The 25,596-nt window shown below is 46.5% G+C and overlaps 1 protein-coding gene across 1 annotated transcript in view; it reads left to right on the plus strand.

The window, feature by feature from the left end:
• The first annotated feature begins 237 nt into the window (after positions 1-237).
• The window catches only part of LOC111153061 (cadherin 3), a 45,728-nt gene continuing 20,369 nt past the window's right edge, over positions 238-25,596 (plus strand). The window contains exons 1-3 of the mRNA XM_022511862.1: positions 238-276; positions 488-608; positions 24,834-24,966. Of these exons, the coding sequence (XP_022367570.1) occupies positions 238-276; positions 488-608; positions 24,834-24,966 (293 nt within the window). The remainder of the gene's footprint in view (positions 277-487; positions 609-24,833; positions 24,967-25,596) is intronic.

The following is a 25,596-nucleotide window of genomic DNA, read 5'->3' on the forward strand; positions in this document are numbered from 1 at the left end:
TGCTGCATTAACACGAATACAGGAGTGTATCGTGGGCGTCTCCACCACGCCTGCGGGGGCCCCACCTGCGAGGGGGCGGGACCTGCGACGCCGGACCAATCAGCACCCACCTGCGCTCACCTGGCCCCCACCCCCACCGCTAGCGCCGGCGGGCAGAGGCGCTCAAAGGCACGGGGAAAGCTTAGCGAAGCACTGTCCCGCGGAGGCTGCCGCTTCTTCGTCCTGCGTTCTCCAGCTATGGAGCTCCCTAGTGGGCTTCTCGCATCCCTTCTCCTCGTCCTCCTCTTTAAGGTACTCCACTGCCTTGCCCCGGCCGGAGCGGTCCAGCTGGGCGGGTCCGCACGCGTCGGCGGCGTCGAGGAGAGAGAGTTGCTCGGCTACTTGCGGCCAAGGTCGCGGAGCAGAGCTCCGTGAGGAATATCGGGCCGGGTATGCAGAACCGGGCACGCCTGTGACCCAGCCGCTCCCTTTTCCCCTCTTCCCTCAGGCGCAGGTTTGCTGGCTGCTTTGCGTGGCCTCCGAGCCGTGCGGGGCGGGCTTCGGGGAAGCTGAAGTGACGCTGGTGGCTGGAGGCGCGAAGGTGGATCTGGGCCAGGCGCAGAGCAAAGGTAAGACCTTCCTCGAGGTATCCCGATGGAAACGCGGGGCCGAGGGTCGCACGTGGGCTGCTCCAGTGGTCCGCGCGAGGGGTGCCCAGGCTGGGGCGGGGGAATTTCTGGCGCCGCTGCCTCCGCCTCGGGTTTGGAGAGGGAGCGGAAAGCATCTCGGGGGTTAGCGTGGGGGTGGATGGCGGACAGAGAAGGATGGAGAGCACAGCGCCGTCTGACCTGCAACTCCTCCTTGCCCCGCTGCGGCGGCTTACCTAGACCTCCTTCGGGGTGCGGGGCGGCTGAGTTCCTCACCCAGCCCGGACGTGGGAAGCTCTCCCCCACTGGCCCCCGCAAAGGAATGCGTCGTCCACATTCCTCCCCCAACCCCCGCGCAGGTGTGGGGATGATCCGTGCCCCGGGCAGCCCCCTTCGCCCCTCTCGGGCCCCCTTTGTGTACCGTGCTTTGTGTCTCCGACAGACAGACCGGGTCTGTTTCTCTTCTTCGCGCTCCCTTCCCCCGCCCCCCCTTCTTCCCCTGCAGCTGGAATGCACTCTTAACCCTGCCCTTCCCGGAGGGCCTGCACCCCTGCAGCCTGCGTGGAAACTGGGTCTGGCACACCTGGGCTGGGGCCAGCCCACGCAGTCACGCAGTGGGATACCCCTGCCCCCCACCCCCAACTTGGGACTGGAATGTTGGGGGAGTAGGGAGGGGGTCCCAAGCGGAAGGTCTTGAGCCGAGGGTGCGGTGGATGGGAGATCAAAGAACATTTTTGATCACTTAGTATACTAGTCCCCCCACCCCCACCAAAGTTGAAAATCTTGAGAGCGGGGAGTCCTTTTGGTGCGGAGAACCAGTGCGTTATGAGACCTGAGCAGCTGCGGGCTGATGGGGGCCTCTTTTCCCTCCATCCAAGACGGGACAGTGGGGGTTTCTACACCCATCAAACCCAAATTCTTAAACAGAGGTGTAACCCAGGATCTTTGGGTTGGGGTTCCAGCGGATCCCTAACCTGTGAAAATTGTTTAAGAACCTGTGTGTGCATTTTTCTGGGAAGGGGATCTACAGTTTAGGTGGCTTTCAACACAATTAAGAACCTTTGCCACCTAGCCTATTTCTAATGCCTTCATCAGCATACCCCTCACCCCAGGTACAAATTACCAGTTTGAATGTAGAAGTACTAATGCCTAGGGGACTGAATGGCTCTCCTTTGTTCCTTCACAAGAGGACTGGGGTCTGGAGTCTGTGGGAGACTTTTTTTTCCCTTTTCCCAAACAACCTTGCAGATTGACAAAACAATTAACACCCTGGCTAGGCCAGGCTCCTTAAACTCTGGGCTGTAGGGAGCTAAGCAAAGGCATTAAGAGGCCATGCCTCATAAACTTTAAATTCTTGCACATGGGTTTATTACTGACTGGCTAACAAACTGCAACTCAGCCAACCTGTAAAAATGTTAACTTGGGCAGGGCCCCAACTCCAATTCCGGCTCCCTGAGGAAGCTTTATTGCTAACCAGACCTCTGCCAAATCTGTACTCCTCCCCCGCATTGTCAAGTTCTCCCGACTTCAGTCTCATGGCTTTTGAGTGTTGATTGTGCCATATCTTTCTTACTGAAGCAAGAAATATCAAATTAACTGTCACTTCGCTAAGCTTGGGGTTGTTGGGGGGAAGCAGTGATGAGGTTTTCAATTTCACCGTCCGGTTGGCAAGTGTTTCCTGGTGATGTCAGGCATTTTAAACCTTTTGAGAAAATTCTGCTTTCTTGGATGTCTGCTTTATGGTTGTGAAAATGGTGGGTTCATGCCAGGAGCACACCTGGGTTATAAAACAAAGAGTGGGTTAATGTGCTTAGCTAACCTTGAGCCTCCCTGCAACATGACTGGTTCTTACAGTAGTTTTCCTGTGAAGTAGGCTGCTGCCTGCTTTCTTAAGTAAAAGCAGGTTTCTGGGTCCAGTGGGCTCCAATAAACTGACACACCCTAACAAAAAATACTGATATTTCTCTTCTTAGTCCTCAGCTGCTGACATCTTTCTACCTCCCCACCTCCATCCCAGCTCTGTGTCCTCAGTGCAAAGGATGGATCCAGCCATGTTGAAAGGGTTATCCTGAGGGTACATACAAACTCTCTCGAGTTTGGCCAAGCAGCCAAGTTTTCTTAGTGCGAAAGAACAATTGCCCCTCTTGTTCGCCCCTGGGTTATGAATATCACAGGTGTCTATGAAGTTGAGCTCAAAGAAATTATCTGATATAATTAATACCTTGTTTGCATGTGCACTTTGCTCTTCAAAGCACTTCCACAACTCTGAGCTTGCTTTGTCCTCCTGACACTCTCTTGAAGCTGGTAAGGTAACTATTAAACAGCTTGAGCTCTTAATCTCAGAGTTGGTACTTCAGAAAGCCTGTAACCCAGCTCTGCTGGAGGTTTCAAAGGTAGAGACACAGAAGCAGCTTAATGGATTCAATTTTGTAGGCTGAATAGCTCAGGAGCTACCTTGAGGGTCACAAACATGACTTTTCCCTTTGGGTTTAGTTCTGGACCCGATACTTCACAGGACACCCAGAAGATATTTGCATGAATCCTGACAATCTTGGGAAGGTCTGCCTGTTTTACCCATGAAGCCTGAGTGGTTGTGGCTTCACTGGAGGCATTACTACTGGAACCGGCTGGGACTTGAGTAGAAGTTTGTGATTCCTAAGTTCTGTGACCTTTTTTACTACCAGAAAGTGGGAGGTGGAGGAAAGGAAGTGGAGTGTTGGAGCGCCAGATCCCACAGACACCAACAGCAACCCCTGTCCAAAGAGCAATTTGTCATTTATTCACTCTTATCATAAGGTTTTCCAGAAACATTCCTGTAGGGAAACTGGCTTAGATACAGTCTCTCGGTGTCCTAGTGATGGGGCTTGGGTCAAGTGATGCTGGGCTTGCCTCCACCGAGGGCAAGAGGTTAATCGAGGGAGGCAGAGTTGGAATGTTCCCCCCAGCCACCACAACTGCACAGTCTGTGGGGCTGCCTCCAAGTGTGGTCTGGAAGCAAAGACAAAGAAGAGGTGAGAGGAGGGAATTTGCATGGTATTAGGACAGTGATTAAAAGTGATTGACCCAACGTGGTCATACATCCTTAATGATGGACAGTTGAGAGAGGCAGCTTAATTACAGTAAAAAATCCATTACTTCATTATGGGCCCTCAGCAGGTTCAACTCACCCTTAGTCAGTGTTTCAGTAAGATTAAAGCTAACCCACATTAGCTTTGGTAGGTAACTTCAAAGTTTCAGTAATGAATTTGACTGCGCATGAATTAACTTAGACATGAATTTGCCTATTTCAACTTGTGTAAAAATTGCCTTTTGTTTTGGGGCCTCCATTCTGGGCCATGCCCTCTATATTTTATTCTTCCAGTAAACATATATTTAGCATCTGCATGTGTCAGGCAGTGTTCTAGAACTACAGCTAAAGCAATGGACAAAACCAAGTTCCTGCCCTTGGGGAGCTGATAGTCTAATATTTTTTATGGTCATAATCATCTTGCGAAGCAGGTGGTGGTAACTCTCCTTTGCTGTGAACGGGGATAAGCAACTTGACGTAGGGTCGCTGGGGCCGTCAGAACTGAGGCCAGGATTTTATTTTATTTTATTTTATTTTTCAGCTGTTTTTTAAAGTAATTTCTATACCCAGCATGGGGCTCAAACTCAACCTCAAGATCAGGAGTCATATGCTCTACTGACTGAGCCTCTCAGTTACCCCAAGACCAGGATTTTAAATCCAGGGAGATTCCTCGGTGCCCAGTAAATCTGCTTCAGTAATGAATATTTGGAAACTGGGGCTAGGGCTTTGAGCCCAGCTGGCTGCCTTCCTGGCTCAGCAGTGGACTAGGGGTTGGTTGCTGAAGCCTGTTGCACATCACCATTAGCTTGTGCCTAGGGAGCAGGTCCCAAATCTCTCATCTCCCCACCTCCTCACATGGCACTCTGTTCCTAGGTTACCCAGTGCAGGGTGTCCTCACCTCCCTGCCGTGGGTGAGGAAGGCATTGCTTACTGAGTTTCTAGGGCTGGAAACTATAGCTCTGCACAGCATTTGGAGGATAATGGAGGAGGAGGGAGAGGAGGACCTTCCCTGCTCAAATCAGTTGAGGCTTTAGTTCTGAGGCTGAACTGTCTCCATTCAGAGAACCACTGTTATTAAAGAATAACATATATGGAGGAAAGTACCCAAATGATAAGTGTACAGCTCGATGATTGCCAGAGATTTGAAATACCCATGTAGCTGTACCTAGATCAAGAAACAGCATTACTGGGGAGCCTATTTGGCTCAGTCAGTTAAGCATCTGACTCTTGATCTCAGCCTAGGTCTTGATGTCAGGGTCATGAGTTCAAGTCCCATGTTGGGTTCCATGCTGGGTGTGGAGATTAGTTAAAACAAACAAACAAACAAACAAACAAAACAGCATTACCAGCACCTCCGATGCCCCTTCCTTCCCATTCTCTATCCTCCCCACCAAGAAAAGCACTGTCTTAACTTCTCATACCATAGATTAATTTGCCCATATTTGAATTTTATGTAAAAGAATCATATATCCTCTTGGGTCATTGTACCTTGTAAGATTCTTCCATATTTCTGGAGGTACTTGTAGATGAGTATCAGTGTCCTGTAGCATTCCATTATGTGATGATTCTTCTATTGATGGGTATTTGAGGAGTTTCAGATTTTTGGTTGTTATGACTAGTGCTGCTTGAAGATTATTGTTCCAGTCTTTTGATGAGGAGTCTTGGTGTACACTGTCTGTTAGGTAGATACCTGGGAGCATAATTGCTAGATTAACTGAGGATTACCTGACAATCTCAGTACTAGGGCTGTGTACTGAGGAGTCAGCTTTTGTTGGTCTTGAAGGAGCGGAATCTCTTCTGGATTCTACCATCCCCTTCTCCAACAGTGTCCTCACCAGACCCCTTCTGGATTCTTGATTTTCAAGAGACAGCAAGTCTTTATTTTGTCTTTGGCTACATCCTTTGTGTTGGGAGAGAAATCCTTCCCCTTTAATTGTCCTTAAGCCAATTCTTACTATTTTTCCGCCAAATAGAAAGGCAATCTGGAAATGGACGTGAATTTCTTAGGTGAGGTCTTCTTCGTGGGTCATTTTTATCCTGGACAGTGTGTGCGTGGGGAGCAGCCTCCTCAAATGGACAATGTGGTCAAGTCCAGCTCCTCTCTCATTATGGAGGCAATGAGGTGTCTGAGACCCAAGGACAAGTTGACTAGTCATGAAGCCAACAAATGTCAGAGTACCTACTGGGTGTGAGATGTTCAGAGAAGACAAAGACTCATAGCTCGTTAATGTCAGTGAACTCCCCAACTAGAGGAGGAAGCAGATCAGCCACCAGGAATTTTAATTGTTAATCTGACTTTGAACAGATATTTACTGAGCACCTACCAAGTGCCAGATACTATTGTTCTAAGTTCTTCAGTTATGTTGGTGAGCAAAACATGCCCAGAACCCAGTCTTCATGGGCCATTTACCTGCTGGTGGAGGAAGACAAAATAAGTTGTGTGTGTATGTGTATAATGTAGTATATATAACACAGTATATATAATAAGTGTATAGATACTATATAGTATATATATAGTGTATGTTCTATATATATAATATATAACATGTTGTATATTCACATGATCTGAGTGGGAGGTAGAGAGAAAAAAATATGGAAGCACATAGGAGGGCTGCCAACATGTTCTTAGGGGGACTTGAAGGAAGTGATGTCCAAGCTGAAGGCTGGGGAAGATTTATGCAAGGGGGTTGGGGCCAGAGAGTTAGCAAAGGGGTGTTCCTGGCAAGGGAACAGTATAGGGGCCAGGAACTTAAATATGTTTAGTCTGGTTGGACTATGGAGTATAAGGTGGGAAGAGGCAAAAGGCAGGGTCCAGTCCAGCTTGGAATTTGTCCCACCCCATCAGAGAGGCAGTAAGGTATTTGGGAAGGGCAGATGGGGCTGAAGTCCAAAGTAGGCTCTCCTGGAGGCCAGCGTCTCTGAAGTCTCCTCTGGAACCAGGACCCTGGGCTCCCCTCCAGCATCCCCCCTTCTTGCCTCCCCTTCCCAGCTTTCCCCAGACCCAAGAATGTTGTAAGTCTCAGTTCAATTTTCCCCCTCATTCATTTACTTACCTGTCATTGCCAGGCAGCGGGCCTACCCGTCAGAGAAGGGCTTCCAAACAAACAACAACAATAACAAAGCAACCTAAATACCATTTACCAAGAGCTTACTGAGTTCTAGAGACTACACTATGTACTTTATGTAATAAGCCCTTTTAATCCTCCTAAAAGCCACCCCTCCCCACCGTGGGGGGATGGGTGTTGAATTGGCTTCATTTAACTGAATAGGAAACCCAGGCTTGCAACTCTGCAACCTATCCTAGGTCACCCAGATAGTAAATTGTGGAATTAGGATTTGAACCCAGGTTGGTCTCCCTAGGTGTGAGATACTAACCACACTCCTTAAGTATTAGAGTCGGGACCACGTTGTGAGTCGTGGCCACAGCCAAGCTAGAGGAAGATTGGAAATAGTTAACTTCTGACCCAAGGGCTTTGAATTCCTGTTCCCTCCACAGGCCTCTGTTAATCACCAGGAGCTGGAGTTGGGGGGAGGGGGCATTTCTATCCAGGACCCCTGGCCTCCTCTTTAGGATGTGGGGGGATAGGGCTCGTTCAGATACCAGGTCTGATAGCGCTCTCACTGACAGTTCTCAGCAGAGAATCTGCTTCTGGCTGGTTATCTTCTACTTCTCCGCATCCCCGCCCCCACCTTCCTGCCCCCTCCCCTGCCCTCAAGGACTCCCCCCACCTTGTTCAGAGTGGAGGAGCTTGATACACTCTGCCTTTCTCCCCTCGCCTCAGCCAGATCTGGTCACCCTTCCCGTTTGGGGTCACTAGAGCGTCAGTGGTCTGCAAATTCCTCAAGCTGACAGAATCCTCTCCAGGCTATGGCAGTCGTGATCCTGCTGGACTTCCGGGGTGCTGGGATGCTGCTGTTCTCTCAGTAAACCAAAATGCCTTATCCTGGAAAGAGAGCAGACAGACATCTTCCTTGGAACTCACAACTCTTGACTTTTCTTCTGTCTGACATCTAGGGAGAGGGCCTCAGAGCCAGGAGGTGGGCAAGCTGGTGACTTCTTCCCCTTTGGGAGCACCTCTGAGGCTACACAGAACCCCAGCGAGGGGAGATCTGTTCTCCACCAGACCCTAAGGCTTGATCTCAAGGGCTGGATGGGGAGATGGGGCCAAGGAGGCACAGTCCCAGGCTTTCCTTTTTTCTCTCAGCCCCAGAACTCCAGTTTTTGCTTAAGAGCACATAAGATTAGGTCCATGTTACAGCTCTCTTACCAAGAAAACTTAAACTTGCATAGGAGGCTAGAAGTAGGTTGATCTGGCCCAGAGTTCTGATCTCAGGGTCTCACATCAGCTTGAGGAAGTCTTTGCTCCCCTGGAATTCACTGTGTACAAGATGCATATGTATTTTTCTGAGAAGGTTCTGCCCCTAATTTGGGAAACGTAGCCTATTCCTCGCTGTCTCCCCAACCCCCTCCCTGTCCCCAGCTCAGGTGCATTCGGTTCTTCAGAGTCTTTAACAAACCCAGCTCGGGGCACAGGCCTGATGGCGGACATCTGGGCAGTGGGAAATGGGGTTCTCAGCCTGGTTTCTCAACCCAACCTATGTGGCCTGAGGCAAGTCACTCTGCTCCCAGCTCCTCAGCAATGAGGCTCTAACTCTGTCCTGTGTGTGAGACGTGCCTTCATGTCTGTGGAGCTACAAGGAGGTGGACTGTTGGTTGGTCACTAACAGGGCAGGACTGGAGCACTTTGCTCCTCTTTTGGGTGTCTTGCTTAAGGCTGGCTGCCTTCTCACAACGAGTCCCATCTTGTCGTAGCTTCAGGCCGAGAGGAAAGACAGCTCCTTGTGGGCTCCTCATACACAAGCCAGAACAAGATGCGGGGCCCACACCCTGCCCTCTCCTTGCGGAGTCTGCCCGAGCTGGGGCTTCCCACCAGGGCTGCTTGACCTGTAATTTTCTTGTCTTTTATGGTCTTTTTCCGCTTCCAGAATGCTCCTGCATTCCCCAGTGGAGACTCAACTACACTCCAACTGGTTTACTGGTCTTTAGCCCCTGAGTCAGTAGTTTGCAAGCTTGGCTGAGTACCAGGCTTGCCTAGGGAGTTTTTCATTTCTATCACACCCCCTCCGTAGGTACTACTGATCATTGTTTATGTCGGGTTGGGCTGGTTGGTTGGAATTTTACATTAATACATGAACACATGTTCACTGTAGAAGACCCTGTTTTTCAATAAACTATGTAACGCTTAGTACGTGACAGGTACAGCTCCGAGCATTTTATATGTATTAGCATGTTTAATCACCATAATACCTCTTGGAGTCGGTAGTATTATTATCCCCATTTCCCAGATGAGAAAAGAGACCAGAGAGGTTAATTAATTTGCCCAAGATCACACAACTGATAAAAAGCTTGGATTCAGATCTAAGCAACCCAAGCTTTAACCACTGAACTCCATTGCCTCTGAACAGAGCCAAATCAGAAACACAGCAAAGCTTTTCTCTTCCTCAGTTCTCCCACCTAAGGGTAAGCACATCCAGTGGTTTAATGTGAATCTTTGTGGACCTTTTTCTTGACAAGAAATTTATGTGTGCATTCAGGAATTTTTAAAATAAGAATTGGGCTATCTCAAGCATATAAACATTGTAACTTGCTTTTTTAACTTAATGAATCACAGGCATCTTTCTCCATATTGGTAAGAACACATCTATCTTGTTTTTAACAGTCTTCTACATGGTGGATATACTATGATTTATTTAGCTAAGTCCTTGTTTTTATCTTTTACAGATGTGGGAGTGGGGAGGAGTTAACATAAAAATTGTAAAGTGTTTGGATTTTCAGAAACCTAACTATCAGGAATCACCTTATTAGGAAAGACTTGTAGAAGGATGATCACAGGAATTGTTCATCTTAACCCCATTCACATAAATTAAACTTTTCTGTTTGAATAATACCTTTAAGATGACAGGCTTTGCAGTAAAGTTAATAAGGTTACTATGCCATTTAAAAACCATTTGTTTTGGGGTGCCTGGGTGGCTCAGTGGGATAAGCGCCAGACTCTTGGTGTCTGCTCATGTCATGATCTCAGGGTGAGGAATATGGGCCCCATGTGCACTCCCTGCTCAGCAGGGAATCTGTTTCTCACCTCTTCCTTTCCCTCTCTCTCAAACAAATAAATCTTTAAAAAGCATTAGTTTTCACAGTAACCATTGTTTGATGACCTAGTTATCTGATTGTCTCAGAAGCATTTGAAGTCATCAAAAATTGAAAAAATGTAAACTGCTTAACTCATAAGTAAACTGTAAAATCTGAGCGCTTGCATCGTTTTCCTTGGGTGTTGAGAGTTTGAAAATGTGACATTCAGTCAAAGCAAAAATGGAAATTTTCTCAGTTTTTTTTAGTTGTCAGAATCTAGTTAGCAAGCATTTTGCTGAAGAAAAGTTGATTTCCATTCTTTTTTTTTTTTTTTTAAAGATTTTATTTGTTAGAGAGAGACTCAGCATAAGCAGGGGGAGCAGCAGGCAGATGGGGAGGCAGGCTCCTCACTGGAGCCTGATATGGGACCCGATCCGAGAACCATGGGATTATGACCTGAGCTGAAGACAGACACTTAACCCACTGAGTCACCCAGGTGTCCCAGTCTCCATTTTTTAAAAATATATATATTTATTTATTAACAGAGAGAGCGGGAACACAAGCAGGGAGAGGTAGAGAGGGAAAAACAGGCCTCCTGCTGAGCAGGGAGGCTGACATGGGGCTCCATCCCAGGATCCTGGGATCATGACCTGAGCTTAATGACTGAGCCACCCAGGTACCCCCCGGGTTTCCATTCTTGAAGAGGATATTCATTTATGATCTTCTTTCCTTCCAAGCGGTGCTTATGGACTTTTTCTTAAACCCAAATAACGCTGTAATAAACAGTACTGTAGAGGGCAGTTGCATGATTTAAAAGATAAATTCTTGAAAACCTCAAATATTTCATAACTCCCATGATTGAAGACTTATGTTCTCATGTGAATATATGTGAACTGTATGTATTTGGGGTAGGGAAGCTAGAGCGGTGCTTACAGTTCACTAGTCTCTACAGTTGTGAAATTATGTGACTTTACATTATTTGGGAGATTTGCACTTTTTCAAACTTTGCATACAAAGTTCAACTTGAATATTTATGGCACCATTTCAAATTTCTACAGTTGAAATTTGCGTAAGGTACAAGTATGTTATAATGTGTAGAGTGCTGGAGCTGGAGTCGCAGAGTGCTGGGGTTAAATCTGTCTAACTAGCTGTGGAAACTTGGTTAAGTTGCTTAAACTCTGTGCCTCAGTTTCCTTATCTGTAAAATAGGGATAATTATGGGGATCTGATAAGGCTCTAGTGTATATTTAATGCATTAGTATATGAAAAAGCCTTTAGTAAATAAATAAATGTTTAGGTGTTAGCTGTGGTAAAGTAGCAGTATTCTTACAATGGTAATAGTTTGTATATATGTATTTCTTCAGAATGGAAGCAAAACTGCTGGGTCACAGGACTTTCATATTTGGCTCAACATTATTGAACACCTACTTTGTATCAGGCACGGAGCTAAGTATTGAGATACAGTGATAAGCAGATTCTAACATAGTCTTTGCCTTTGGGCACTATTGAGAGTAGTAAGGGAGATAGACAATTAGATAATAACAAGTAAACATACAATTACAGTTGTAATAAATTATGTGGCAGTTACATAGAGCTTCCCTGAGAAAGTCACTTGCTTTGGGATCTGAAAGATGTTAGGAGTTAAATGGGTAAATTGGAGCAGGAGTGTAGAGAGACACTGTTTTGGGGGTGGGCAAAGGTCCTGTGGTAAGGGGGTTATGCTGCATTTAAGAAGAGCACTAACATGGCTAGAGAGTGGAGACAGGGAACTGAGCGCATTAAAGATTTTGTTTTTTATCCTCAGAACAATGGCACACCGTTGATGAGTTTCAAACAAGAGAGTTGGTCATCTCATTTTCTCAAATGTATGATTTGTTGCACTTTAAAAGATCCTTTTTTTTTTTTTAATGGAGATTTTCGCACTCATTAAAGCTAAATATGATGTGGAATGTACTAAAGAAGTGGGCGTAGAGATGAAGAGGCATGAATCTTGGTGACTGGGAAAGGGATTCTGGAAGGTGATGTTGCTAGCTGACCATATGCCAGGCACTGTGCAAAGTATTAACTCATTTAACTGAGTCAGATATTATTAACATCATTCAATTTTATAGGTGAGGAAACAAACTTGCTGAAAGTTGGTGATGGAGCCACACTTTCATTTCAGCCCAGGCAGTTTGAGCTGCTTCTGGGACTCAGATTTTGGGTTTGAGTAGCTGAGCACGTGATAATGTCATTCTCTGGGGACCTTGAAAAAGGATCATATTTGGGCCAAGAATAAATATCATAGATTTGCTTTTCAACAAATTGGTTTCAAGATACCTTTAAAACATCCAGGGCAGGGGTGCCTGGGTGGCTTAGTGGGTTAAAGCCTCTGCCTTCAGTTCGGGTCATGATCTCAGGGTCCTGGGATCGAGCCCCGCATTGGGCTCTCTGCTCAGCAGGGAGCCTGCTTCCTCCTCTCTCTCTCTGCCTACTTGTGATCTCTCTCTCTGTCAAATAAATAAATAAAATCTTAAAAAAAATAAAACATCCAGGGCACCTGGATGGCTCAGTCGGTTAAGCATCTGCCTCCAGCTCAGGTCATGATCCCAGGGTCCTCGAATGGAGCCCCACTTGGGGCACCCAGGGAGCCTGCTTCTCCCTGTCTCTCTGATGTTCCCTCTACTTGTGTGCGTGTGCTTTCTCTGTGTGTCAAATGTAAATAAATCTTAAAGAAAAAAAACGTCCAGGGGAAATACTGCATAAACAGACATGACAGATACATGTGTTCAGAAGAAGGATCTGGATGTTTGAAATCTTGATAATATCTTTTGAGGTGCCCTCAAAAAGCCATTCCAATTTAACTACTTTGGAGAAATAAATGAGACAACTAGAAACTTTTAAAAACCAGTAAACTGCCTCCCTGAGATCATCTTCAGAAACTGATTCAGAAGTGATGGGTGGGCTGGAAATAGGATATCTGGGTTTTTTAAAAAGTTCTCCAGGTGAATCATTCAGCTATGTTTGGGAACCAATGCTTTTACCCAACAGACCCTTAATTGCTATCCCAGATATCCCAGGGTGGTCACTAGGATCTCTGTTCTGGTATGGTCTTAGAGGGTGGGAATCCTCAAGCCAAGCAGCACACCTCATGCTGAACTTTGAGTCAGCCCTATTCCAAACTCCCAGGGTGCTGTGGAGTAAGCCCAACTTGGGTTTTTCCCTGAGGATTATAAGGGAGGACCCAGCTCCCAAGGGTAAGGAGGAACCTGATTTCCAGTTCTTTGCAAAAAGTTTTCAACAGAGAGGCAAAAAGAAATCCCCGGGAAAGAATTGCTTTCTCCTCAACAACATGGGGTTATATAACTTTTCTAGTAAAGGGGGAAGGGGATCTCAACATCTCATTCTGATAGCAGATCAAATATATTTTATGGAAAAACTGGAAGATAGGCAGAATGGAAGCCCACCATCCATAAAGGACCTCTGTCATTTCTTTCTTTTTTAAGATTTTATTTATTTATTAGAGAAAGAGAGAACGAGCAGGGGGGAAGAGCAGAGGGAGAGGCAGGCTCCCCATCAAGCAGGGATCCCAATTCAAGACTCCATCCCAGGACCCCTGGGATCATGACCTGAGCTGAAGGCAGATGCTTAACAGACTGAACCACCCAGGTGCCCCTCTCTGTCGTTTCAAATGAACATTTTCACTAGATCTTTCCGGGCCATTTCCCTAACCAAGTGTTCGTTGACTGATCTGAGGGAGAGGGCCGGAGTTCACTGCTTCAGGGCTCCCCCTCCAGTCCTGCTCTCCTAACAGTCCAGCTTCATGGGCTCTGTGCTAAGGGCCCCCTGAAGCCTCGCGGGCTCCCTCTGCTGGAAGCTCCAGGTCCAGGGGGAACGGTGCTCTGAGCGGGGCCATGCGGCAGGTAGAGCGACACTCGGCTGCAGTCACGCTGTGTGAAGCCACTGCTGCTCCGCCAAGCCTTCGGCTCCAGCACCGTGCTTGACTCCTCGGCGTGCCCGGAAAAAAGGTGATCTGGTGGTGATGAGTCATCACAAACACCTCCATGGCAGTGAGTCCGCTAGCTCTGCTCTCAGCTTTGGGAGAACAAGAGTCTGGGTCCTCTGACAGCAGCCGTGCAGGGGCCTCAAGAGCCTTATCTCCCAGCAAGGCACTAACTGCCTTCTGGGTCAGTGAACCCCTTGGCTTCCCAGCCTGCCGCGTGGACTCCCTGTGCCCTACCCCTCCCCTCCCCTAGCGCCAGCATCCTTCGCGCCCACTCCCTCTTCCCGTGGAGCGCCTTAGTCTAGGTCTTGTTCACTGTCCATCATCTTGGGTATCTTCTCCCTCTGGGATCCTTGGTTCTAGGGACAGCTAGGCCACCTTCCTGGTGCCAGGGCTCAACCCCATTCTCTGTCTTTGTCTTTTCAACCCCCTTCCCCCTGTTCTCCTTTATAAGTTTAAAAATATTAATATTTTATGTTTTGTCTGTAAATGACTGTTTTGCGGGCTGCCTGGCTCAGGCAGAAGAGCATGCAACTCTTGATTCTGGGGTTGTGCGTTCATTCCCCTGTTGGGTGTAGAGATTGCTAAAAATAAACTTTTATAAATAAGTAAATGGCTGTTTTGTGACCTGGCTTTTTTTTTTTTTTTTTTTTCTCCCTCAGCAGAGCAGAGTTTTTCCTTGATAGATTTTCTTTTTCTTTTTCAAGTATTTATTCTTCCAAGTAATCTCTACACACAACATTGAGCTCAGACTCAGGACCCTGAGATCAAGAGTTGCATGCTCTTTGGACTGAGCTAGCCAGGTGCGCCTATAGGTTTTCTTTTTTGATATTTGTTTGTTTGTTTATTTAAAAGATTTTAGTTATTATTTGACAGAGAGAGATCACAAGCAGGTAGAGAAGCAGGCAGGTGGGGGGGGAGGGGCAGGCTCCCTGCTGTGCAGAGAGCCTGATGTGGGGCTTGACCCCAGGACTCTGAGATCATGAGCTGAGCCAAAGGCAGAGGCTTAACCCACTGAGCCACCTAGGCACCCCTCTTTTATGATATTCAATGCTGTATATGAGATGTTTGAGTGACAGTAGCACACGTAATTATTTTTTTGAAAGTTAAGTTGTTGTGACTGACTTATTTTTTTATACAGTTTCAACAGTAGTTTCGGATATCCTTCCCGTTACGGTTTTGTCCTCTCTGGAATGACTTTCTGGCACAATTCCTAGGTCACATGGCTTGTTTAAGGCTTCTTGATTGTCTGAAAGGTGCCAATTCACACTCCCCCACCCCCTGACAGTATATAGCAGCACCTGTTTCCAAAGTATTCCACAACACTCATTCTTTTAATTTGTATTTTAGTGAACTATTTTTCTATATGTAGCTTTACTTGGGAAAATGCCAGAATCTTCTTTTAAGGCAGTTTTGTATACTTACCCAAGCAACTTGTTATCCCAGCCCATTAACAGAAAGTGGTAGTAGTTATAAGCATGTGTTTGTTTGCTTTATGAGCTAGATGTATCCCTAAGCCAAGCCAGAATGAGACTTGTCTCTTTTGCATCCCCCACAAGCTACCTTTTGGCCACAATACTTTTAAAACTGATAATATTCTTCCCTTCTAGTTTTTTTTTTTTTTTTAAGATTTTATTTATTTATTTTATAGAGAGAGACAGCAAGAGAGGTAACACAAGCAGGGGGAGTGGGAGAGGAAGAAGCAGGCTCCCTGCTGAGCAGGGAGCCCCATGCAGTACTCGATCCCAGGACCCTGGGATCATGACTTGAGCCAAAGGTAGACGCTTAATGACTGAGCCACCCAGGCGCCCCCCCTTCCCTTCTAGTTTAAATGCCCAAAGATCAACAGAGGAACTGGCCAAGACTGATCACTTGAAGGACATTTTATTCCCAGAGAGATGGCGGCTTTATTTTGTCAGAACATCCAGTAAAGTTGGACATTGAGACTGTGTAGTACTTCCATGTTGTGGCTGAGAAGACAATCTCCTGCCCTTCAAGGGTGTTCCCTTGGCAGTTTGGAGGTGTCTAGGCAATTCCAACCTTAAGAGCAGGACTGGAATGAGTTCTCAGTGCAGTATCCATCAGTTCTTATGCATCTGCTTAAGAAGTTTTTCTTTTTTCCAACAGCTGGGGACTTGACTCTTCTCACCCAACTTTTATCATGGTGCCAGTTCTGGATCTGAGGCCAGGCTTGGCAGGATGGTCTTTAGAGAGAGGAGCTTTGAGCACAGGCCAGGGACTCCCACTTCCACTGGATGTCTTTTTTTATGTAGTACAGATACACAGAGCTCTGATTATTATTTCTCTAGAAGCAGTCTCAATTTACTAACTCCCTTCCCCCCAAATATCCTAGGAATTGTGTACTAAGGCTCAGTGCCGAAAGCTGTCAATTTATATTATAGCAATACCTACCTCTCCATCAGGTTCATCGGCTTTGTGATTCAGGATCTCTGGAGTCTAAGGCAGTTAAATGACTTTAAGGTCCCAGGTGGGTGTGGAAGAACTATGTGTAGGTGTCCTTTCCAGTCTTAAGATCTGAACTGTTGGGGCGCCTGGGTGGCTCAGCGGGTTAAAGCCTCTGCCTTTGGCTCGGGTCGTGGTCCCAGGGTCCTGGGATCGAGCCCTGCGTCGGGCTCTCTGCTCAGCAGGGAGCCTGCTTCCCTTCCTCTCTCTGCCTGCCTCTCTGCCTGCCTGTGATCTCTGTCAAATAAATAAATAAAATCTTTAAAAAAAAAAATCTGAACTGTTGCCCCATGTGCTCATCAGTGCTCACCAACTTGCCCCAGAAAAAGTTTGACACAAGCCCATTCATGCCTGCATGACTTGGCCAAGATGTGTGGCCTTGGGGAGCTAGGCTACAGTCAGGAATGGAAATCAGCTTACTTCACTAGCTGTTGGAAGGTGGGGTAGGAGGGGATGAGTGATGATGAGACCTGGTTTCAGATCAATTTCACTTTGGAAACCAGTAGTACAACCCAGGGGTGCCAGGAAACATCTAGGAGGAAGTTTTCATGATCTGCCCCAGGGCTTACCATTTTATAGCCTCTCTGTGACTCATGGCTTGCAGAAGAAACTGCTCGTGTTCCTACAGGTGCCTCAGCAAGTTTTCCTGGGCAGTTTAGCTTGTCTGTGAGGGGGCCATCCTCTGCCTCCCCCGTAAACCGTGGAGCATCCCCTGTAAAACAGTGCTCTCCTCCCTTTTAGTCTCATCCCCTGTAAAACAGTGCTCTCCTCCCTTTTAGGCTCTGTGGTCCTGTGTATCTCCTTCTGGCTTTGGTGCTTCATCCCTCAGGTAAAGCATTTGGCTGTAGCTAACCCCTTGCCCACTTGGAGAGATGGTTTCTCTTTGCTGTAGGGAGAGGACCAGGGTTAGAATCAGAAACCTCAATTAGCTGTGAGTAGGCTAGAGGTGCCTTTCATTGAGGGCTTGCTGTGGGCTGGACCTCGTGCTCAGTGTGCTCAAGCTTTATCTTCTTTAATCCTCCAAATAATCTTAGGACTTAAGTCGTAGTAATTCCATTTTCAGATGAGGAAATGGTTTCCATATGCTCACACAGTATAGATTTGAGCCCAGGTCTTTTAGACTTTAAATCCCATGCTCTTCATCATTTACTTGCCTTTAGGGTTTGAAATCTGGTCCTACTGCTTCCTACTTAATGGGGCCTCATGTACTTGCCTTCCCTCTCCGAAGCTGCCTTGTGAGGCACTTCAATTCCAGGCAGCCTCTTGTTCTCTGGGTTTTCAGAATGGAGGCAGTAATACTCACCTTGCAGGTTATTTTCTAAGGAATTAGATAGGAAAGCCCTTAGCTGGTGTCTCAGGCAGAGTGGGTTAAAGCCTGTTCCTGCCTGCCTGACTCATGCCCCAGGTCGGTTCCTGTATCCAGCTGAATGCAGGTTAGAGCGGCGCGGGCAGGGCCCTCTGCTGCAGCTGGAATACGCAGCCAGAGCGCAGGCACGCACGCTTGGAGGGCAGGACGACTGACTTCTCCTTGATGGTCGGCACTGTCGTCTCTAATAATAGACGGATAGGCGGCCAACTACAAGTATGTGGAACCGTATGATAATGGAAATGTGCCAGCAACAGGACACTGAAATGTCCTGTGCATTTGACAGGGTGGGGCAGCTTTTGTAGAAAACAGGGAGAGGTTTCCTGGGTTCCTGGCAGCTTTCGGAGTTTGGGGGATTAATGCTTCTGATGGGGGGGGAGGGGGGTCAGTCCATCGGCCTCTAGCTCCGTAACCTGACAGGAAAGGATTGGAGAACTCATAGTCTTCTTGTTAAAGGAAACAACTAACAGACTTACCTGCCCACCCCCTGCCACCCCCGCTAGCTGAAGACCTTCCCTTAGGAAGAAGGCTGTTTTGAGAACGGGAAGCAGGACTGTTCATTTTTTTTTAAGATTTATTTATTTATTTTAGAGAGCACGAGTGGCAGGGCAGAGGGAGAGGGAAAGAGACCCTAAAGCCGACATCGTGCTGAGTGCAGACCTCCACGTGGGGCTCATTCTCACAACCCTGAGATCACGACCTGAGCTGAAACCAAGAGCCAGACATTTAACTGACCACGCCGCCCAGGTGCCCTGGGACTTGTTAATTTTTTTAACAGTATTTGAATAGCTAATGCATTCAAGCAGGTCAGAATTTAGAAGAATATTAAGTAAAAAAAAAAAAAAAAAAAAATTCATCCTTTTTCCCTACCTGCTGGTTTTTCTACCTGTAAGCCTAGTTTTTTGGGGCACTTCCCAGAGGTATTTTTCAAATAACAATTAAAAAAACAAAGTTAGCATGTTAACATAGACTATATTGATCTTTGTTGTCTCTTGTTTAAATTAATTGTATATCTTAGAAATCTTTCCTTATCAATACGTAGGAGCTTCCTCATCATCTACAGCTTGTGTGTGTGTGTGTGTGTGTGTGTATGTGTGTGTCTGTGGCTGCATAGTGTTCTCTTGTATAAACAGTGTTGTAATACAGGGTTCATCTCTTACTGGTGGACATTGGCATTGTCTGGGATTTTGCTATTACAATCAGTGCATTGTTAAATAGTTCAGTAGAAAGGTGATTTTGGAGAGGAGGCAGTACCCTGTACAAAATTTTTTTTTAAAGATTTTATTTATTTATTTGACAGAGAGAGAGATTACAAGTAGGCAGAGAGGCAGGCAGAGAGAGAGGGGGAAGCAGGCTCCCCGCTGAGCAGAGAGCCCAATGCGGGGCTCGATCCCAGGACCCTGGGATCATGACCTGAGCCAAAGACAGAGGCGTAACCCACTGAGCCACCCAGGCGCCCCCCTGCCCCATACAAATTTAAAGGTACATGAGGATAGACACTTGTTCCCTGATGCCTCCCTAGTTTCTAGAAGAATGTTTGGGGACTTAGGAAGTATTCAAGTAGCTCTTGAATATTGAGGAACCTGGCTTTAGACTCTGAACACCCTGGGTTCTATCTCCACTTCCGCTCACTAGCGACCTTGGGCTATCTTCACCTCTGAACCTCAGTTTCCTGGTGTGTTGTAAGAGTCTGTGTAAGCTTCTGGGGTTCACAAATTTGTGGTTTGGGATTTATCTTATTTGATATTCAAGATGGCTCTTTAAAATCTTAAAAAAAAAGATGGCTCTGTGAAGTCTAATTTCCATTTTCCAAATGAGAGAACCTAAATTCCAAGTTGGTTCAGTTTCCACGTCAGCATATTGATGTTTCCAACTAAGGGCTTTGGGAACATTTATTTATTTGACAGAGAGATCACAAGTAGGCAGAGAGGCTGGCAGAGAAAGAAGGGGAAGCAGGCTCCCTGCTGAGCAGAGAGCCCAATGCTGGGCTCGATCCCAGGACCCTGGGACCATGACCTGAGCTGAAGGCAGAGGCTTAACCCACTGAGCCACCCAGGCGCACCTTTGGGGAACTTTTGTATGCATCCTTAACAAACCTTTAAGGTATGCTGAGTCACCTAAGGAGTCTTAGGTATTCCCTTTAAGCTTTTTTTGTTCTTACTACATCAAGGAGCAAATGTGTTTGGTCCTACTAATCTTGAATTACTCTAATAGCATGTATCTCTCCTTTTAAAGCAAGGGAAAGCAGGCCTCAGGCATAAAACTTGAGCAAACAATTGATTCTGAGACCCACAGAATTCAAGTGCCTTACCCAGGATCACCAAGTAAGTTAATGTCAGTGCCTGCAGGGGTCTCTGTGTCCATTAACTGCATCAAAGCAGACCCTGACATGCATTGTTTCATCAGTCCTTTACTTACACTCTCATTTAATCCTCACATCAACCCTGTGACAGTGTTACTGTCACTTTCCCAAAGTCTAGTGCTTTCTTCCAAGTACCGCACTGCCTCACTGGCCATCTAAAAATCAGACTCTCCATTTCCATAGATGGAGAAGGAGAACAGGAAATGGGAGGTGAGGAAGAGATAAGTAAACAAACTCTTGAGTGTATCAGAGAGACAAAATAACCGTAGTGGTTAAGACAATGACTCAGGGGGCACCTGGGTGGCTCAGTGGGTTAAAGCCTCTGCCTTCGGCTCAGGTCATGATCCCAGGATCCTGGGATCGAGCCCCTCATTGGGCTCTCTGCTCAGCGGGGAGCCTGCTTCCTCCTCTCTCTCTGCCTGCCTCTCTGCCTACTTGTAATCTCTGTCTGTCAAATAAATAAATAAAATCTTAAAGAAAAAAAAAAAAGACAATGACTCAGGCCATGGAGGTCTGGGTACTGCTTTCTAGCTCCTCTGTTGCCTAGCTATGTAAGTAACTTCAGTGAATTCACTTAATCTCTGTTTCTCACATTCTAGAAAATGGTCTTAAATCTGCTTCATAGGGTGCTTGGTGAAGATTAAATTTAAAAATTACTTAAATATCAGCTGTTAATAGGAATTCAGGAGGGGAGGGATTCCTGACTCCTGGGAGTGGTACAGGTTGAATTGGTTTGTTAGGTCTTCTGTAACAAAGTAACCCAGACTCAGGGGCTTAAGGAGCGAAAATTAAGGCCTTAGCAGGTTTGGTTTTGTTTGAGGCCTCTCTCCTTAGCTTGTGGATGGCTGTCTTCTCTCCTCCCTCTATAACTGTGTCCAGATTCCCTCCTCTTAGAAGGACACTAGCCATCCTGGCTTGGGCCCCACCCTAATGGCATCATTTTAACTTAGTCACCTCTTTAAAGGCTCTGTCTCCGCATACAGTCACATTTGGAGGTACTGGGGGTTAGGACTACAATATATGTGGGGAGAACAACACAATTCATATTAAGAGAAAAATCTGACAGAAAAATTTGAAAAAGAAGTTGCTGGTAACCCCACTCATTGGAAATTTTCATTTCCTTCTAGTCTTTTGAAATGTGCATTGTTGCATATATTCCTTTCTACAGTCTGCTTACTGTCTTTCACTTCATAGCATAAGAACTTCCCTAGATAACTTAAAAACTCTGCTATAACTATAATTCTGCATACTTGCATGAATAATCTGTGGAGTAAGCGTTCCACAGATTATCTAACTATTGCCCTATATTAAGGTGATCTAACCTTTGCGGTATAGCATTTCTGGTCCTTATAGCCCTCGGGCAAAGCCAGAATCCTCAGAAGATGGGTCTCTACAGCTGTGTGTAGGATGTGAAGGGCAGGGTCACCCTGGGAGTCTTGCTGCCTCCAGGACCCTCTGGAGCTGACTCAGGCCTAGATCCCTCCTTCCCCTCCTGCTGGCCAAGCATGTCACAGGCCACCACTCTTCAGTAGGGACCTGGTGTCTAAAGTATCTTCTCCTTGTCACAGGCATATTCCAGCCTTCCCCCACCAGATTCTGCTTCTCTCTGTGAGCTATTGGCTTCTAGCGAGCTGGCACTGGGTTCTGTGGAGCCGAAGGCGCTCTGTATGCCTTTAAGCTTCCCTTCTTCCTCCTTCTGTTCACTTCCCCCTGTCCGGAAGGATGACCTGTGTCTTAACTTCATTCACTTAGGTTTGTTGTGCCTGTTCTTGAACCTCATGTCAACGCTGTCCTCTCTCATACCGGACCATTCCTTTTCTCTCTCAATCTCTCTCTTTTTTTTTTTTTTAAGATTTTATTTATTTATTTGACAAACAGAGATCACAAGTAGGCAGAAGGCAGTTGGGGGAGGGGCGGAAGCAGGCTCCCTGCTGAGCAGAGAGTCTGATGCAGGACTCGCTCCCAGGACCCTGAGATCATGACCTGAGCTGAAGGCAGAGGCTTAACCCCCTGAGCCACCCAGGCGCCCCGCACTGGGCCTCTCTCATTCAGCTGTAGGTTTGTGAGATTCATCCCGGTCATCATCTCCTTGTGGCTAACTGATTCCATTATGTGGATATACCATGATGTTCCTATCCATTCTGCCTCCGTGGACCTTTGGGCTATTTCCAGTTTTTCCCTGTTAGAAGCAGTGCTGATGTGAACATTGTAACACATGCCTTCGGGTGAATGTGTGTGTTGGCTGGGTCTCTACCACGAAGTGGAATTGCTAGGTCTTGGGGAATGTGCATATTTAGCTGTGGTAAATACTACCCAACAGTTTTCCAAAATGACTGTTCCGTTTTACACGCCCACAGCAGACTTCTGCTGTTTTTTCTTATTGAAGTAAAATACACATAACATAAAGCTGACCGTTTTATCCATCTTAGAGTAAATAATTCAGTGGCGCTCAAGCACATTCACAGTGTTTTGCAACCAGCATCGTAATCCATCTCCAGAACTTTTTAGTCATTCTGAACAGTAACTCTGTCCCCGTTGGACAGTAACTCCGCATCTGCCCGGTCTTCAGCCCCGGGATCCTCTAGTCTCCTCTCTTTCTCCGCTGTTCTTGGTACCTCATATACACGGGATCCTGCAGCGTTTGTCCTTTTCTGACTGGCTTATTTCACGTACCATGACGTTTGCAAGGGTCGTCCGTATTGTAGCCCGTGTCAGAATTGTGTTACTTTTGAAAACTGAATCGTATTCTGCTGCGTGGATATATCACAGTTTATTGATCCGTTCATCTCTCGGTGAACACTTGGGTGGTTCGCTCCTCTCAGCTACTGTGAAAAAAGATACTGTGGAAACTGTCGTACAGGTACCTGCGTGTGTTCCTGCTTTCCGTTCTTTGGGGTGTGCACCTGGGAAGAGAGCTGCAGGGTCCTGTGGCTGGCTGTATTTACGTTTTGAGGAGCACCAGACTGTTTAACGGGGAAGCTGCCCATTTTCCATTGCCAGTGCCACAGGGTTCCAGTTTCTTCTTGTCTTGCCAGCACTTGTTATTCCCCACCCCCGCCCCACTTTTTAAAATAGTTTTGGGGCACCTGGGTGGCTCAGTGGGTTAAAGCCTCTGTCTTTGGCTCAGGTCATGGTCTCAGGGTCCTGGGATCGAACCCCACATCGGGCTCTCTGCTCAGCGGGGAGGCTGCTTCCCCTTTCTCTCTCTGCCTGCCTGTCTGCCTACTTGTGATCAGTCAAATAAATAAAATCTTTTTAAAAAAATACTTTAAAATCGTTTTCCTAGTGGGTGTGAGGTAGTATCACGTTGAGCTTTATGCTTGCATTTTCCTAATAACTAATGATTCTGAGCATCTTTTCATAGACTTATTGGCCATTTGTGTATCTTCTTGTGTATCTTCTTTGGACAAATGTCTTTTCAGTCCTTTGTTTTTTGATGTTGGGTTTTAGGAGCTCTTTTTATATTCTGGATATTTATCGTTTAGAATTCTAGTTTTCTTAGGGGCGCCTGGGTGGCTCAGTTGGTTAAGTTATCCAACTCTTGGTTTTGGCTCAGGTCATGACTCGGGATTATGAGTTTAAGCCTTGCATTGGGCTCCCCTCTGGGCGTGGAGCCTACTTTAAAAAAGTAGAATTTTACTTTTTACTATTATACTCATGTACTGTTTGAATACTTCATCGTGTTCACATTACTTTTGTAGTTTAAAAAAAAAACAAACAACTCATCTCTCGGGACACCTGGCTGCGTCAGTCGGTAGACCGTGTGACTCTTGGTTTTAGGGTTGTGAGTTTGAGACCCACGCTGAATGTAGAGATTTCTTAAAAGTAAAATCTAAAACAAAACAAAACAAAACATCTGTTATCCTTCCTTATTTGCAGACTCATCTCTGCACCCAACATGGGGCTCGAACTCACAACCCCGAGATCAGGAGTTGCAGCCTCTGCCAACTGAGCCAGCCAGGTGCCCCAAGAAAGGATTTTTTTTTAAACAATCATCATCGTAGAGGAGGAAAGGAGTGGCGGCAGCAGGGGGAGAAAATAAAGCAATCATCACCATCTGAGACTAAAGGACAATTTTTCAAAAAAAGGCCGACATTTCTGTGCCTGTCCCTGTGGGCCTTGTCATGCTGCAGCCTAGTGAAAGGACACAGTGGTGTCTGGGCCAGAATCAGGGAACACTCTCTAGCGAATACGTTGGAGTCAGGCCAGTATAGCTTCTGAACCTCAGTTTTCTTATCTTAAAAAAAAAACTAATACCTATCTTGGTGGTTAAGGTAATTGTCCGGATGAAATGGATCCAGACTCTGGCTTGGTGAACGGTAGTTAGCACCTCAGAGTGCTTATTTAAAGGGTGGCCAAGCAGAGGGGATTCACAGGGAGCATGATAAACTAAAACATGATGAATGTGATAAGTTGAAACAGCTAGAGGTTGTCCAGAACCATCTTTGTGGTAGCAGGATGTGTATTGCATGTAGGTAGACTCGTGATCTTCCAAAATGCTAAAAACCTCCTGCCTCCAGCTATGACCTTGGGTTTACCTTGTGTCTCATGAGGCCATCTGGGGCTGATGGGCTGAATGCCAATGATCTTGATTCTTCAGGTGTCATGAGGAAAGAAAGGGCCTGGGTTCACAAACCACAAAGTGATTGTCCCTCTCGAGACCAAAGTTGGAAGCCCCATCTGAAATTCATAATTGATCACAATGGAGACAAAAGCCAGTCTCCTTCTGACTTGGAACAGCCCTTGATCCAGTCAGAGGGCTGTTGTCAGGTGAGGCCCGCTGGGGTAGCTTCCAGAAGCCCCCTCTTTCCTAATATTCTTTCTTTCTTCCCCACAGTGATTTGCATGGACTGCCCTGGGGAAGAGTCAGCCCTGCCTGGCACTGATGGTGATTTCACTGGGCAGAATGATAGAACAGTTCAGGTAAAACACCACGTACACTTGCAACACAGGAGAAAGCTGTTCTCTGTGTATGCCCAGCTTGCTGCTAGCCAGGAGTTTGAGGTTGCTAAGGCCATTATGAACCATGTTGCCCTTTCAGAAAAGGCAGTGCTGGCCCTTGGTTGCCCACAGCTTACAACCTCCCACTAGGGGCGCTAGAGAGTCAAGCCAGTGGGGCAGAGAACTGCCCTGTGAGCGTGGTCCCAGTGCCCTTTGCCCCAGGGATTCCCTTTCCTCCTCCCTTTCCTTCTTTCTCATATCATCTGGCTAAGCCCCCCGGGGAAGGGATGTCGATCCCATGAGCCTCTGGGAAGACAGACCCGAGGCACTCAGCCACATTTCTCTTTTAATTTTTTAAAGACCTAATATATCCACATGGTTCCAAAAATTAAGAAATACTAAAAAGTTGGGGCACCTGGGTGGCTGGCTCAGTGGGTTAAAGCCTCTGCCTTCAGCTCAGGTCATGATCCCAGGGTCCTGGGATTGAGCCCTGCATCTGCTTCCTCCTCTCTCTCTGCCTACTTGTGATCTCTCTCTGTCAAATAAATAAATAAAATCTTTAAAAATAATAATAATAATAAATTCTCAATCTTTTAAAATAATAATAATAAAAAGTTACACAATGAATAACCTCCCTTTGTTTCTGTGCATCTACCTAA

Source organism: Enhydra lutris, unplaced genomic scaffold (genome assembly GCF_002288905.1).
Source record: "Enhydra lutris kenyoni isolate GAN:26980312 unplaced genomic scaffold, ASM228890v2 scaffoldscaffold30, whole genome shotgun sequence".
In the NCBI taxonomy this organism is placed as follows: domain Eukaryota; kingdom Metazoa; phylum Chordata; class Mammalia; order Carnivora; family Mustelidae; genus Enhydra; species Enhydra lutris.